The sequence below is a fragment of the Triticum aestivum genome, chromosome 2D, assembly GCF_018294505.1.
Source record: "Triticum aestivum cultivar Chinese Spring chromosome 2D, IWGSC CS RefSeq v2.1, whole genome shotgun sequence".
Taxonomy (NCBI): Eukaryota; Viridiplantae; Streptophyta; class Magnoliopsida; order Poales; family Poaceae; genus Triticum; species Triticum aestivum.
This window is the reverse complement of record NC_057799.1, coordinates 637,867,458-637,882,571: the sequence shown is the minus strand read 5'-3', so window position 1 is coordinate 637,882,571 and position 15,114 is coordinate 637,867,458. Positions and strand designations below refer to the sequence as shown.

Sequence of the window (15,114 nt, the reverse complement as noted above, 5' to 3'; positions counted from 1 at the left end):
AAGAGGTATCTCTGGGCCCACTCGGTAATGCATCATCATAATGAGCTCAATGTGACCAAGTGTTTGGTCACGGGATCATGCATTACGGTACGAGTAAAGTGACTTGCCGGTAACGAGATTGAACAAGGTATTGGGATACCGATGATCGAATCTCGGGCAAGTAACGTACCGATTGACAAAGGGAATTGTATACGGGATTGATTGAATCCTCGACATCGTGGTTCATCCGATGAGATCATCGTGGAACATGTGGGAGCCAACATGGGTATCCAGATCCTGCTGTTGGTTATTGACCGGAGAGTCGTCTCGGTCATGTCTGCATGTCTCCCGAACCCGTAGGGTCTACACACTTAAGGTTCGGTGACGCTAGGGTTGTAGAGATATTAGTATGCGGAAATCCGAAAGTTGTTCGGAGTCCCGGATGAGATCCCGGACATCATGAGGAGTTCCGGAATGGTCCGGAGGTGAAGAATTGTATATAGGAAGTCCAGTTTCGGCCACCGGGAAAGTTTCGGGGGTCACCGGTATTGTACCGGGACCACCGGAAGGGTCCCGGGGGGTCCACCGGGTGGGGCCACCTATCCCGGAGGGCCCCATGGGCTGAAGTGGGGAAGGGAACCAGACCCTGGTGGGCTGGTGCGCCCCCCTTGGGCCTCCCCTGCGCCTAGGGTTGGAAACCCTAGGGGTGGGGGGCGCCCCACTTGACTTGGGAGAAAAGTCCCCCCCCCCTTGGCCCCCCCCGCTTGAGATGAGATCTCTGGGGGCCGGCGCCCCCCTGGACCCCTATATAAAGAGGGGGGAGGGAGGGCAGCCGCACCCAAGCCCCTGGCGCCTCCCTCTCCCTCCCGTGACACCTCTCCCTCTCGCTGAGCTTGGCGAAGCCCTGCCGAGATCCCCGCTGCTTCCACCACCACGCCGTCGTGCTGCTGGATCTCCATCAACCTCTCCCTTCCCCTTGCTGGATCAAGAAGGAGGAGACGTCTTCCCCAACCGTACGTGTGTTGAACGCGGAGGTGCCGTCCGTTCGGCGCTCGGTCATCGGTGATTTGGATCACGACGAGTACGACTCCATCAACCCCGTTCACTTGAACGCTTCCGCTCGCGATCTACAAGGGTATGTAGATGCACTCCTATCCCTCTCGTTGCTAGAAGACTCCATAGATTGTTCTTGGTGATGCGTAGAAAATTTTAATTTCTGCAACGATCCCCAACAAGGAGTTTGAGACAGCAGCCGCGCCGGGGCTTTTAAACTGGTGCGGGCGCCCCTCGGCTAGCGAGGTGGGACTAAACTTGCCCGCACCGCACCTGCGCCAGCGCACCCCTTTAGCACCGGGTCGTTGCTCCAACCGGTACTAAAGGGGGGGGTCTTTAGTACCGGTTGGAGCCACCAACCGGTACTAAAGGGGTGCCCTTCCCGCTGCTCCGCCTGGCCAAAACAGCCCTTTAGTACCGGTTGGTGGCTCCAACCGGTACTAAAGGTGCCTTCTATATAAGCAGCACTTACGAATTTCGTCAGTTTTGTTCTCTTCTTCCCCTGCTTCTTCTTCTCTGCCCCGTCGCCGCCGCCCCCCGTCGCCGCCCTCGTCGCCGCCCCCGTCGCCGCCCATCGCCATCCCTGTCGTCGCCGCTCGTCGCCATCCCCGTCGTCGCCGCCCCCCGTCGCCTCGCCTCGCCGGTGTGAGCTCCTGCCCGGCCATGGCCACACACACACACACATTGTGTTAATTAGTTATAGAAATGTTAGAAATATTTCTGTTTTTAGTTATAGAAATGCTAGTAATTTTTATGTTTTTAGTTATAGAAATGTTAGAAATCTTTCTGTTTTTTAGTTATAGAAATGTTAGAGTTGAAGTACTGGACTCACTACTTAAACCAGTTACTGACTACGAAATCGTGAAGGGGATAGTCAACAGGTAATTTCAATCATTATTGAACTATATGTCGGCCTCTTTAGTTCGTCATTTCCTGATATCAACAAATTAATAACTCCTTTATTCATTTTCTTTGCCGGCGGGCAGGGCTTGGCAAAAGTTCATCAAAGAGGTTCCAGGCGAATGGAAACAAAAGCTGTATTGGTATCGACCCAAGGTAATTAATTAAGTAGTACTAGCTAGCTACCATCTCTTTAATTCTAGTTTCAATACCATTAATTATCATGCTTGATTAATTATTATCTGATTGAATTATATTCTCGTAAAGGCCATGAGGCAGTCGCCGGGGGCTGATTTATGTGCATACTACGTTTGCGAGAACATTCGCATGATGGCGTTCGAAAGGAGCAGATCTTCTAGACAGCTATGGGTATGTTTGCCAGAACACTATTCACAATTTTTTACATCATTATCGATATCTAATCACACAACTAATACATGCATATTGATCTCCTTCTTAAAAGTTCAATGAGGTGCGGGATAAGCTCCTACCGGAGGATCGCGTACGAGCAATTCAAGAGGAAATAGCGGGATTTTTGCTCGACCAGGTCATAGATCCCAAAGGAGAATACTATTACCCGCTACCGCAGTAATGCCTCCATGTAGGAGAAATTGTATATACCAAATTGTATATATACATGTGTATGTGTGAATGGTGTTGCGAGACATTCGATGATATATATATATATATATATGATCAGTTCTACGAGAAATTCTATTTATATATATGCATAACGTGTACAATATGTAGTATCGTAAAATACCAGCAAATGAAAAAGAATTAAATGGAAAACACAAAATTAAAGAAAAAAAGAAATCATAAACCCAAAACCCACTAAACCTTTTAGTACCAGTTGGTGTTACCAACCGGTACTAAAGGTCATCCCAGCCCCCGGCGCTGGCTCGTGCCACGTGGTGACCCTTTAGTGGCGGTTCGTGTTGAACCGGTACTAAAGGGGGGACCTTTAGTCCCCACCGTTTAATGTCGGTTGCAGAACCGGCAGTAAAGGGCCTTACGAACCTGTGCTATAGCCCGACTCTGCACTAGTGTGTGACAACTTATGATAAAGTCAGTCTAAATTTTTTGTACAAAATCCTTAGTAGGAGGGGATTTGGAGGAAGGTGGGTACAGTGTATCATGAATATTACTCAAGAAGTCTCTGTTGGAGTCAAAATTAATGGAGAAGAGGGTATTTTTATTACTAGTAGAGGACTGAGACAGGGTGATCCCCTGTATCCCTTGTATTTAATTTGGTACTGGATGTTTTTGCTAGGATGTTAGTCAAGAGTAGGCAAGCAAGCTTAATTAGGGGGCTAGGACCCAACCTTAATCTAGGAGGTGTGATTTGCATGCAGTATGTAGATGGCACCTTACTGTTTTTAGAAAATGAGAATAGAGTTGCTCTTAACTTGGAATGGATTCTTGCTTGCTTTGAACTCATCTCTAGGAAGCATGAATTATTGTAAAAGCGAATTGGTACTTGTTAATATGGATCAGAGCGAAATTGATCCTTTTCTAGAAATCTCCCAATGGATACAAGGTAGCTTCCCCATTAAGTATCTAATCTTCCCTTGCATTTTTAAAAACTTAGAAGAGAAGATTTGCAACCTCTCGTAGATAGTTTGCTAGCTAGGATGGCTGGATGGAGGGGTAAATTTCTCTCTTTGCTTGGTAGGCTTACTCTAGTGAGAACTTTTTTAGCAAGCATCCCTATTTACATGGTTTCCTTTTCTAAATTCCACCGGCTTGCCAACTATCTTTGGAGTGACAATGAAGGTGGGCATAAGATTCATTTAGCTATCTGGCCCTCAATTTGCATGAAAAGGGGTATGGTGGAATGGGGGTCACTAACCTTCAGGACCTTAACGCATGTTTGTTAGGATCCTGGGTTCAGAGATACACTTAAGGTGGGGCTACTTTATGGTCGAAATCGATAGATGCAAAATATAACACCGAGAACCCAAACATCCTTTGTTGTCATGACCCACATCCTTCATAGTTTTGGAACGGTTTTATGTAGACCATGAAAGTTGTGAAGTTTGGATATAAAGAGTAAAGTGCCTTTTCATTCCTCAACTTACCGCGAAGTGTGGCTTTCACCCCTGAACTTTTTTTTGGGTGCAACCTTCGTCCCTCAATTCCTAATACCGGTTATCATTAATGCCAGACGGTGGTATTCCTCAATCAAACCCGCTTTTGACCTTATGTGACATGGTTTTGGCCACATCATCACTGTAAGGTGGCATATGGCTGCATGTCAGAGACTGTCTCTCTACCCCCAGCCCCACCCCGCCCCCACGCGCGCACACTCATGTCACCAAGACGTTGGCGCAACTCTAGCGACAGAAGCAACTCCACCCGCTTTAGATGTGCACTTCATGATGCACAGAGTGAGGCGGCGGTACTACTCCAGCAGGTAGATGATGGGAGCATCTCCTCCCACTTTAGATGTGCACCAATACAGTCGGGTGAGAATAGGTGACAGATCGGATCTAAGCCGACACGGGGGGAGCGAGAAGAGCACAATTGCCGCTTTGGACAAGCCTCCGCCGAGATGAGGTCTAGTACCAAACCCTCGAGTTCATGAAGACATGGGCATTCAAGGCGAAGACGTCATGCTGACCGATGCCGATTGGGCCGAGGACAGGGAGGATTTCATGGCGGAGAGAGAGAGATATGACATGTGGTCATATTCCACCTTGCCATGAAAAGTCAAAAATGGATTTGTCCGAGGAATAATTTTGTTAGGGACTAATTCTACCTGATATTAAGAGTTGAGGGATGAAGGTTGCACCAAGATGTGGTGAATGATACATAAAGTCAAAACCGGGTTTGACCAAGCAATACCGTTGTCAGGGACTAATTATACCTGGTATTAAGAGTTGAGGGACGAAGGTTACGCCAAAAGGGAGTTCAAGGACGAAAGCCACACTTCGATATAAATGGCATGTTGGTGGTGGTAAATCCATCTTATTTTGGGAGGATATATGGTTTGGGAACTCACCTCTAGCAACCCAGTTTTGGGATATGTTTTATATTGTGAATGAAGAGAATAAAACAATTTATGAGTTGTGGGATGGTGAGAATTTGAAGTATACTTTTCCCAGGACTTTCTCTGATGTATTGATGGCCCAGTGGTTTGAACTAGAAGCAATAGCTAGATCTGTATCTTTTGCTAGTCAAGGGGATTCTCTGATCTGGCAATATGAGTCTAAAGGTCTTTATTTTTTTAGAGGGGTGCAATCAATTTATCTTTCTGCCGTGTGGCATTTGACCCCTCCCCCCCCCCCCCCCTCTCTAAAATGGAAGGGTTCTTATGTTTGCTTTCTGAGAATAAGATCATGACTTTTGATAACCTGAGAAAAAGAGGAATGCCAAAACCTCTTGAATGTGTGCATTGCAAGGAGATTGAGTCAGTATATCACCTCTTCTTTGAATGCATTGTAGCTAGGGTTGTTTGGCAAGATGTGAAACATTTGCCTAAAGTAGATATAGTGGATTTTAAATCACTTGCTTCACCATGGCTCTGTAATAAGAAATTCTTGCATTTAAATGTAGTTTCATAAGCAGTCATGTGGGGGCTGTGGAATGCTAGGAATGACTTAGGGTTTAATAAACGTTCTTGGGTACTCCCTCTGTAAACTAATATAAGAGCGTTTAGATCACTACTTTAGTATTCTAAACTCTCTTATATTAGTTTACGAAGGGAGTATCTATCAAGCAGGTGTCGAACCTGATAGTGGGCTATCTAGGGGATCGGATGAAACTGTTGAAAGAACTTGTGGCTGGGGAGATGCTCAACTACGATGTGCTGGAAATTCAGAGCTCTACTTCTCAGGAAACTGAGATCTCCCCTGGAGCTGGAACCAGATTGACCAGACGTGCTGAAAGCTAAACTTCTTTGTCTTGGAAGGACACTACCACATCTCCCTACGACGGAGCCGCAACCTTGGAGTACCCGATGATGGAGCCACAACCTTGGAGGTGCCTGATGAAGCATCCAGAGCAGGAGGACAACATCCATGTCATCAGTACCTAAGTAATGTGTGTGTATCCTGTGTAGTACTGTAGTATGTAGAGTTGATGTTTCAATTGTGCCTGGGATGTTATAACGTTGCTATCATGCCGTATCCCTAGTTTTATAGCTGGAGAACTTTGGACCTTAGTTGAGATAGTGAGAGCAGTACTTGTTAGTTTTTATTTGTTGAACCTGATCTGAAAGAATATTGTAACCGGCTCGTTTCAATGAAATGGAGTGGGGCTGAGCACCTGATTATCGAAAAAAAAGCTGCAAAATGGTTAACGATGTTGCTCCATCATTCGACATTGGTCGCTGACAGAAAAAATAGAAGGTGAAGACACACATATAATTTTCACCATGAGCTGACAGTATCCATCTTGTCTTGTATAAGGAAAGAACCAAGATATGAACAAATAAATGTATTGGCCATTAACCACACGATTACACAGAGGCTTGTATCAACAGCAGAAAGAATAGTGTGGTTTTTGGAGTGAGCTCTCAAGGCATCAAAACAGAGAAAAACTTTCAACTAGTTGAAATTCTAGGTGAACTGCTCAAGAACTAAACATATCTATACACCAACAACTCCCCACTCTCACACTTGCTTTACACTTGAACCGGGAAACCAAAATTCTGAAACACTCTGATTTCTCCTCCCTGTCCCGCCGTGACGATCACCAAACCCCACGCTGACCGGCGCTGGACATCCATAGCTCCGATGCAAAGATCCGATGAACTGTGGCCAGGACTGCTCTTGGCAGATGGTAATTGCTCGTCAGGCAAGGATGGGGACGCTGCTTCGACTGGATGATTGCTGGTGCTTGTGCTCGCGCCACCTTCACAAACTGGGCTCTCGATGTATCTCTGACTGTGAGCAGTTCCATTCGATCCATGCTCCTTGTTTTGTATAGGAGTTTCAGGGACAGAGTTCACTGCACCATCCGAATCACTGTGTCTGCTGCTACGACACCCCATCGATCCACGGGCTTCAGCACCGGGCCATGTGATTGCCACAGTTACAGCACGGCAGTGGAAATGTTCATACGAGTTGGTTACATCAACTGCGCTCCTGCTTCTGCTAGGATGGGAACTGTTGTCATGTCTCCAGACGTACACATGAGAGTCCTCACTGGCACAGACTACATATTTTCCATTTGGAGCTACAGAAGCTGAGATTTGGCTACTAGTATTGCGGAACCCTGGTGAAAATATCAAACATCAAGTAAATGAAGGCCCAAACTAACACTAATGTACTGCGGATCACATAAACAAGGATCTTATTCCCTACAAGGGAAACATGTCAGCACAAATCACATTACACAGAATGAACATGTGCTCTAGATTTGTGGAAAACAGAGATTCATTTTTATCAGCAAACATATCGTAGACAATTTACAATGGGAGGAGAATGAAATGTTACCTTTAAATTTGTGAACAAGCTCGTCGCCATTAACAACACGAATTCTTGAATCTGCAGAAGTAATCAGGACTTCCAAGGAGCTTCCTGGAGCAAACTGTTGCATGAAACACAGATACTTAGGTGGTATTGGTGGCATCACATTAGCATATGAATTATTTTTCTAGAATAAGCATATGAATTACTGAATTTTATACTCCAAATCTTTAAAATGCCATAAGCATGTGTGTTTCTAAAGAAAGTATCAAGTCCCCTAAAATGCTTGCACTGTGCAAATATGTACCTGGAAACCAGTAATCTTCTTCTGGCCAGACTTCTTTTTCCTGATTCTTAGGTCTATTTGGCTTTTGTACAGAAGCTTCTTTTCTGCAGGCATCGATGAAATAGAACACTGGGTAAGGTTACTTTATCTGATTACTTTTTATATCAGGATACTGTTACAAAGATAAACAGATGCTTTTAACTACGATTAGAGTGGCATACCAGTTGTATCAAATAAATGGCAGCTTCCCTTGTGAGATCCCACCATTGCAACCTTCAAAAGTAACAGAGCATAAGCTCATCTAGGTTCATGGTCAGTTGGTCACTACACATGTTCACTACCATAATGAAAATAAATATACCTGTCCATCGGGGGAATAACATGCAGCGGTAACCATCTCATGTAGATCATTCCAATCTTCAATCTTGCGATCATGGACATTCCAAATGCGAACTTTCTCATCCAGTGACCCACTAATGAAGAAGTTATCGTCTACCGGATTGAATTGGATGCAAGTCACTGCAACAAAATGGGTGCACAGAAGGAAGTCAATTGTCTGGTTCCACCAAGCATATATAGTTAATGGCCAAAAGGTGTTATGTAGAAATGATCCTGCAACTAGACTGACCATAGTCCGTGTGTGAGAATGTCTTCAAACAGGTACTGGATGTGATGTCCCATAGCCTAACAGTTTTGTCCATTGAGGACGAAAGCAAGTACTGCATGAGAGACAAACAACTGGTTAGTGCCTTTACATAATACTGTTCATTTTAAACTGGTGACCCACAAAGGTCAAGTCTACACTGGGGTTTGTTTAACAGACTTAACTACTTTAGTGTGGGAAAAAATGTATTCAAGAAATTGTTCACACAAAAGGTTTTTAGCTGTTAATAACACCATGGGTTATATTCAACTATGACTGAATCATGGCAATTGTATATTGGAATGGAGAACACATCTGAACGCAAGCCATACCATGCTGCACGATTGAAAGCCAAACACGAAGCAAAGGACAAGATAATATGCATATGGTGAACATGTCAAACCTAAGTCACTTTATAACTACAGCTGACAGAAATGCAAAACGGCTCCCGGGAGCATACGCTCCCAGTGTAATAAACAATTTTGCAAATGTCAAACGAATGAGGGAAAAATAGGCATGTGTTTTTGCTTGTGTGCTTTTGGTTGTCTGCAATATGTTATGGTAAAAACAGAAAATGCAAATATTGTGGCCTGTACCAATAAAAAAACAGATATACTGCTTAGAAAATGGCCTTTTAGAACACATTTTTTCCTTGGGCTCAGATCCCAGCTTATGCCATTTCTTGACCAAACTTTGCACGCAGATAGAAGATATGAACATGTTGTCAAAAGAAGCTAAGATTTTTTGAATTTCTAAAATATATTTTTATGGTTTTACTGTTCATATGCTCCCGGGAACCAAAAAGGCATCCCTGCTGACGGAAATGCAAAATGGCTTCTGGGAGAATTCAAAAGGAGACAGTGTGCAAAATATGCAAAAGTATAGCATGCATGAATGCCAAAGAAACCTCCGTGGACACAGAAGGTCAATTTGCTACTGATGCATTTGTTGGTATTATTTTGCAAACATGTAGGGTCCCAATATGTTATGTTTGATATTATTAAATGCAAAGAAGATCAATTATTTTGTGTGGGAGGGAGAAGTGCATAGTACGACAGGAGGGCTATTGTTTATGACTGCCTACTGTCTTGCTTGCCAGATCATGAACTATAATCATATGCTGTACACGTCCTTTGGGATATGTAAGCTATATATAAATGATAAGCATTTAGGACAGACATTTACGCGCTGAATATAAACGTACCATTCAATCATATGCAACCATTAGTGTTCTTTACCAGTTTATCGAATATGAAAATAATACCCGGTTTTCAGGTCATAACCATAGTTAATCACACATAAACAACTATTTAAACTATCTTTAGATCTGCAGTCTAAGGATTAACTAATAGTGTTATTCACAAGTTTACAGAGCATTAAACTAATGACACAATGGATAAATCAATTGAATGCCGTAACAGATTCACCACCACTTAATACAGAAGAAGTGAATCTTAATGCAGTGCAAAAACAGAAGCACACAACAGCCAGGTCTTTGGTTAAATCGGCAGGATGCAGTGTGTTGTTGTATACTGAGCCTATTGCCCAAAAGTTAGCCAGGTGAAAAGCTGAAAGTGGCTTTCCATATAGTGCATGGTTTAGTTTTAGTCATTCTGATTATCATGGTCCTTACAGCCGTACACCATCAAAACTAAAAATTGCCATTCAGTTCTGCTCTGAAGAAGGTTGCAGTGCAATTGCTGATTCTAAATTTTCAAATGTCTAACAAAGTGCCAAAAAAGTAAGGTTAAGCAGTTGGCTATTCAATTATATGTCCCAGAATGTCCCAAAATCCGTACCATAGAACGTCGATTTGCTCCTCGTGCATTTGAACACTACAGGGACCCAGCAGATGAAGTGTCACTGGTAATTTTTGCAAACAAATAGAGTGCCGATACAATTATATTTGACATTATCAGATGCAAAGGCCAAGTATTTTGTGTGGGAAGAAAAGGTGAATAGTAAGACAGGAAGGCTATCGTTTATGACTATGCCTACTATCTTGCTTGTCAGATCATGAATTACAATACTGTACACGTCATTTGGGATTTGTAAACCATATACAATGGCAAGCATTTTTCTTAAGGACATACATTTACACACGGAATATGTACAGACCATTTTCAACCAAATGCAACTATAAGTGTTCTTTACCAGTTTACCGATATTCAGGTTCTAACCATAGTTAATCATGCAGAAACAACTATCTGAACCATCTTTAGATCTGCAGTCTGGGGATCAACTAATAGCGTTATTTACCAGTTTACAGAGCATGAAAATGACAACACAATGAACAAATCAAATTGCAACAGATTCATTACTAATACAAAAGAAGTGAATCTTACAGCAGTGCAAAAACTGAAGCACACAACAAACAAGCCTTTGGTTCAATTGGCAGGATGTAGTGCAATGTTGCATGCTGAGGCGGTGAGGCCTATTGCCCAGTTAGTGCAGCCAAGTGATAAAAGTTGGAAGTGTAATGTTTTCCCTATAGTACATGATATAGTTTTAGTTGTTTTAGTGATCACAGTCCTTACAGACACTATCCACCATCAAAACTAAAAATTACCATTCGGCTCCATTCTGAAGAAGATGGCAAATGCAATTGTTGATTCTAAATTTTCAGAATGTCTAACAAAGTGCCAAAAAAGTAAGGTCAAGCAGTTGGCTATTTTTTTCAATTAAATATCAGGCAGAGTCTGTACCTGGGATTTGGACCATGATAGATCAAGAACATCAGCGGCATGTCCCAGGAGCGAGCAAAATGGCTTATCTCTGAACCCAAACACGCACTCGGGCACAACTAGATGATCAGAACCGACTGACTTCCGACTGCTCTGCACCCTTGGCCTCCTCTTCTTCTCCACAAAGCCCTTGTCGGCACTGTTGAGCGGCAGCATTGCCACCTCCGGTGACCCATTTCCAGCAACTGCCACAAACGGGCTGCCTCCGCCGCCGCTCTCCTTCGAAACCGCGCCTTCCCCGAGCAACTCCCCCTTTCTCTCACCCTCGGAAACCTCCCAGACATGGATGACACGGTCCTCGCCGGCGCTCGCAAGATACCGTCCATCCAGGCTGAAGTTGATGCACCACACAGAGCCAGAGTGCGCGGCCAACTCCTGTGTCATGAACATGCCGGTGAGCTCCTTGCACGTCTTCCCATACTGCCGCACCTTGACCCTGCCCGCGCTGCGCGTGCTGCTGCCGTCGAGGCTGTCGTCGGTGGCGGAGCTGAGGCGGCGCGCCTCCCTCTCCTTCTTCTCCTTCTCCCTGTCCCTCACCTCGGTGCTGCCGCGGCGCCCTCCATAGGCGACCGTGCCGGCCAGGTGCCTGATGCCCCGCAGCCACCCGCCGGACTTCCGGCGGGGCTTGGACGACGCGGGGGCACCGGCGTGGTCGGAGGCCGAGGAGGAGGCGCCGGCGGTGGTGGCGCGGCGCATGAGCTCGTGGACGATCGGGGAGCGGCCGAGGCAGAGCTCGAACTCCTCGAGGGTGAGCTGGCGGCCGGTGCCGACCTCGCGGACCACCTCCTCGTGCACCTCCCCGAGCTCGAACTCCGTGCCGTCGTCCAGGTTCCGGATCCGGCACTGTTCCCCGCCGCCGGAGCCGCCAATGCTCTGGTTCCGGGCCAGCGGCGGCTTCCCGTGGCCGACGGATCTGGGAAGGCTGTCCTCCTCCGCGGGACCCGCCGACTCTTCCGGTGGAGGCGAGGCGGACGGCGGCGGAGAGGGGGAGCGGGAGCGGGGCGGCGGGGAGAGTGGGGAGGGGACGGAGACGGAGCGGCGGCCGGGGGAGGCGGGCGGCTGGAGGGAGCCGGAGGCGGAGAGGCCGAGGCGGTTGAGCAGCACCCGGCGGCGCTCCGAGACCGAGGTGGGCTCGGAGATCCAGACGTCGTACGCGGGGTCCGCCGCCCCTTGCTGTTGTTGGTGGGTGGTATGCTGGTGCTGGCTCCCGCGGCGGCGGTGGCGGTGCAGGAGCAGGTCGGCGTCGTCGTCGGAGGCGGAGGTGGAGGAGCAGGAGGAGGAGAGGATCCGATCCAGCGACTCGTGGAACTCCTCAACCTCCTCCACATCCCCATCCTCCCCATTCCTCGCCGCCGGATCCAGCGTCGCCGCCTCCGGCATTGCCCCGACACCCACACCAGAGCCGCCTTTCCCTCCCCGAGCGCGCGGCGAGTCGGAGTCGTGCTCGGCGGCAGTAGTCGGCGCCCCGGCTGAAAGCGCGGGACTTTATACCGTGGGAGCAGGGCTCTGGCCCTCCACTCCTCCGAGCCGTGGCGCTGCTCTCCCGTTGCTGTCAGCGCTGGTGGTGGTGCGGCGCGCGTCGTCCAGCTGGATGGAGGCGGGAGGCTGGCAGCGGGAACGAGGAGGGGGAGGGGAAGGGGGAGCAGTGCGGCATTGGTTTGTCGCAGGGGTCTGCGGCCGGTGTTTTGTTGGGGAGGGAGGCTGCCGGTGCGGGGGTGGCCGAGGCCGTGCTACTCGCCACCAACACGACACCAACAGCCCAACCTCCTCCTGGTTTGTTTCCCTGGTATCCGGGAGCCGGTGCGGCAACCCAGATCTCCTCCTGTGCCTGACCATGACCGGTGGGGACCCGGCCACAAACATCACAATCAGCTGCATGACACTAATTAATATTTTTCACCCTTCAAAATGCAAGGGGTATTTTGCTTTGCTTTTTTTTTGAGGATAGTATTTTGCTTAAGTTCATTATGGTGGAACCAGCCCACCAGGGTTAGGATTCAGCGATGTTCATTCAGTACATGGAAACGTTCCCGTCAGCTATGATGACACGTTACGTTAGTAACTTCGTCAATCTCAAGATGTTACGCATGCTCAGTATCTCGGAGATGCTCATAGGGGTAGGGTGTGTGTGTTCGTAGGGGGTGAGTGTATGTGTATGTATGTGGGCATATACATTGTAATGCGGTGTGTAAAGGGCACGGGTACATATTCACCATGGCAGGCTGATCCGCGATTACTAGCGATTTCAACTTCATGTCCCTGAGTTGCAGAGAACAATCCAAACTAAGGCAATCTTTCCGGATTCGCTCTGCCTTACAGCCTTGCATCCCGTTCTCATTGCCATTGTAGCATGTGTGGCCCAGCCCATAAAGGCCATGCAGACTTGATATCATGTTAAAAAAAGGCACCCCAAAAAACATGTGTGACATTTGGGTTGCACAGGAGACACTGGGGTCCATAGCTTTTCCCCTAGCACACCCTCTGCGACGATTGATTAACCGTCTGACGTGCCAAAGGGGGGAACTCCAGGAAACCTGACGTTTACCCCCCCACCCCCACGTGGACACCATGATCCGTGGCGTTTTCGCTTGAAGGGGGTTAAGCCCCACGGGAGAGTGGGAGGGCCCCACCCCACTCACTCCTCCCAATCCCAGCTCGAGCCGGAAGAACTACTACTGCTCCCACTCTCCCCCTACCTCAAAGCCCCTCAAATCCACTTCAAAAGGTGCTTCCTTTCTGTGGATCTTTTCCCTATTCTTGTTGCTTGAAGTAATCTCCCCTAAATCACCAACAACATTCGATAAAAATGTTGTTATTTAGGTACCATATTTTACATTAAGGTGGAACCCTAGTTCAGATTTCCCCACAAATCCTGTATATTCGATTTCTTTGAATCCTTTGATGAAGTATGGTAGTCATGGGAAATGCATGGTGTGTAGTAGGTATATTACTTGGTGTGTAGAAAGATTATGGTTAGGGTTAGTGTATGTGTTAAATACTTTGGTTAGTGTATGTGTTACTTAATGGCAATATTTAATGGAAACATTGGTAGTGATGTGATTTGGATATAATCCATTATCCAAGTATAGCTCCCAATGTAATACATTCCTTGTCATTGATACCTTTAAGTTTATTCACATTTTTTAGATGGAGAGACTCGTTAATGTTCATTATTTATACAAGAAGGCATTCTTGAGTAACAACGGAAAGAATGCTGACAATAATGAGGAAGCCATAGTATTTGATAGAAGCCTTGGTTATGAGGACGTTGTTGAAAAAGTGAGAGATATATTGAAGTGGATGGACCCTAATGATGGTGTTAAACTAATAGGAAGGTATGATGTTGGAGTTGGATCAAAATCTCGATTGAAGAGTATGCCTATCACCTCAGATTTGCATTGGGAGGTATACAAGGAAAAGGTTTCCCAACCAGAAGACAAGTCGCTAGAATTGTTTGCCACCAAGGTTAAAGGTCCCTCGTTTGAAATTATATGGAATTGGCATGTCTCTTCCCCAAGTCATAATATGAGCGAGAGTAGAAGTGTGTCGCGTTTTGAGGATAGGGTCGAGTTGTATGCCCTCAATGCTTCTGGCCAACCACCAACTAACTAAGAAAATGAAGTTTAGGTGAATTCTAGTGACAGAGTAAATCAAGAGGATGGTGAAGCTCGTGGTGATGACGATGAGCAAGTGGAAGAGATTCATTATAATGGCATCGGTGACTTGGAGGACTATGTTACGTAGCAGGACATGGAGAAGTCCCCTTTAAGCGTGTCTGTGGTATGACTCAGATGACGAAGGTTCGAATGAAGAATTGGAAGAGGATGGATTCACGAACAACGGAAACCAAATCTCCGTTAGGTTGGCAGGCCTGGAAAAAAGAACTCCCTTGTTTCGTGATCATAGCCTTGCCCATAAGGCCATAGTTGATGGTAACATGAGAATGGCGACGACTGAACTGACACCCTGCCCGGATCCAGACGAACCAAGGGGCAAGAAAGAGGACGTGAATGTTTATTTGAAGAAAGGCGTGAAGTTTACAAGCTTAGAAGGGTTTGAGGTGTGGTTGCGTGACTATGCCATTAAAACTGTAGA

General features: G+C 46.5%; 1 protein-coding gene across 1 annotated transcript; it reads right to left on the bottom strand.

Annotated features, from left to right (window-relative positions):
* Positions 1-6,359: 6,359 nt before the first annotated feature.
* LOC123055214 (WD repeat-containing protein 44) lies at positions 6,360-12,805 on the bottom strand. Its single transcript, XM_044479201.1, has 7 exons — positions 10,981-12,805; positions 8,261-8,351; positions 7,994-8,151; positions 7,854-7,905; positions 7,654-7,736; positions 7,374-7,467; positions 6,360-7,152 (listed from the first exon to the last, which is right to left on the bottom strand). Exons 1-7 carry the CDS (start codon positions 12,397-12,399, stop codon positions 6,560-6,562), a joined length of 2,490 nt encoding a protein of 829 aa, XP_044335136.1. The 5' UTR covers positions 12,400-12,805; the 3' UTR covers positions 6,360-6,559.
* Positions 12,806-15,114: the final 2,309 nt, after the last annotated feature.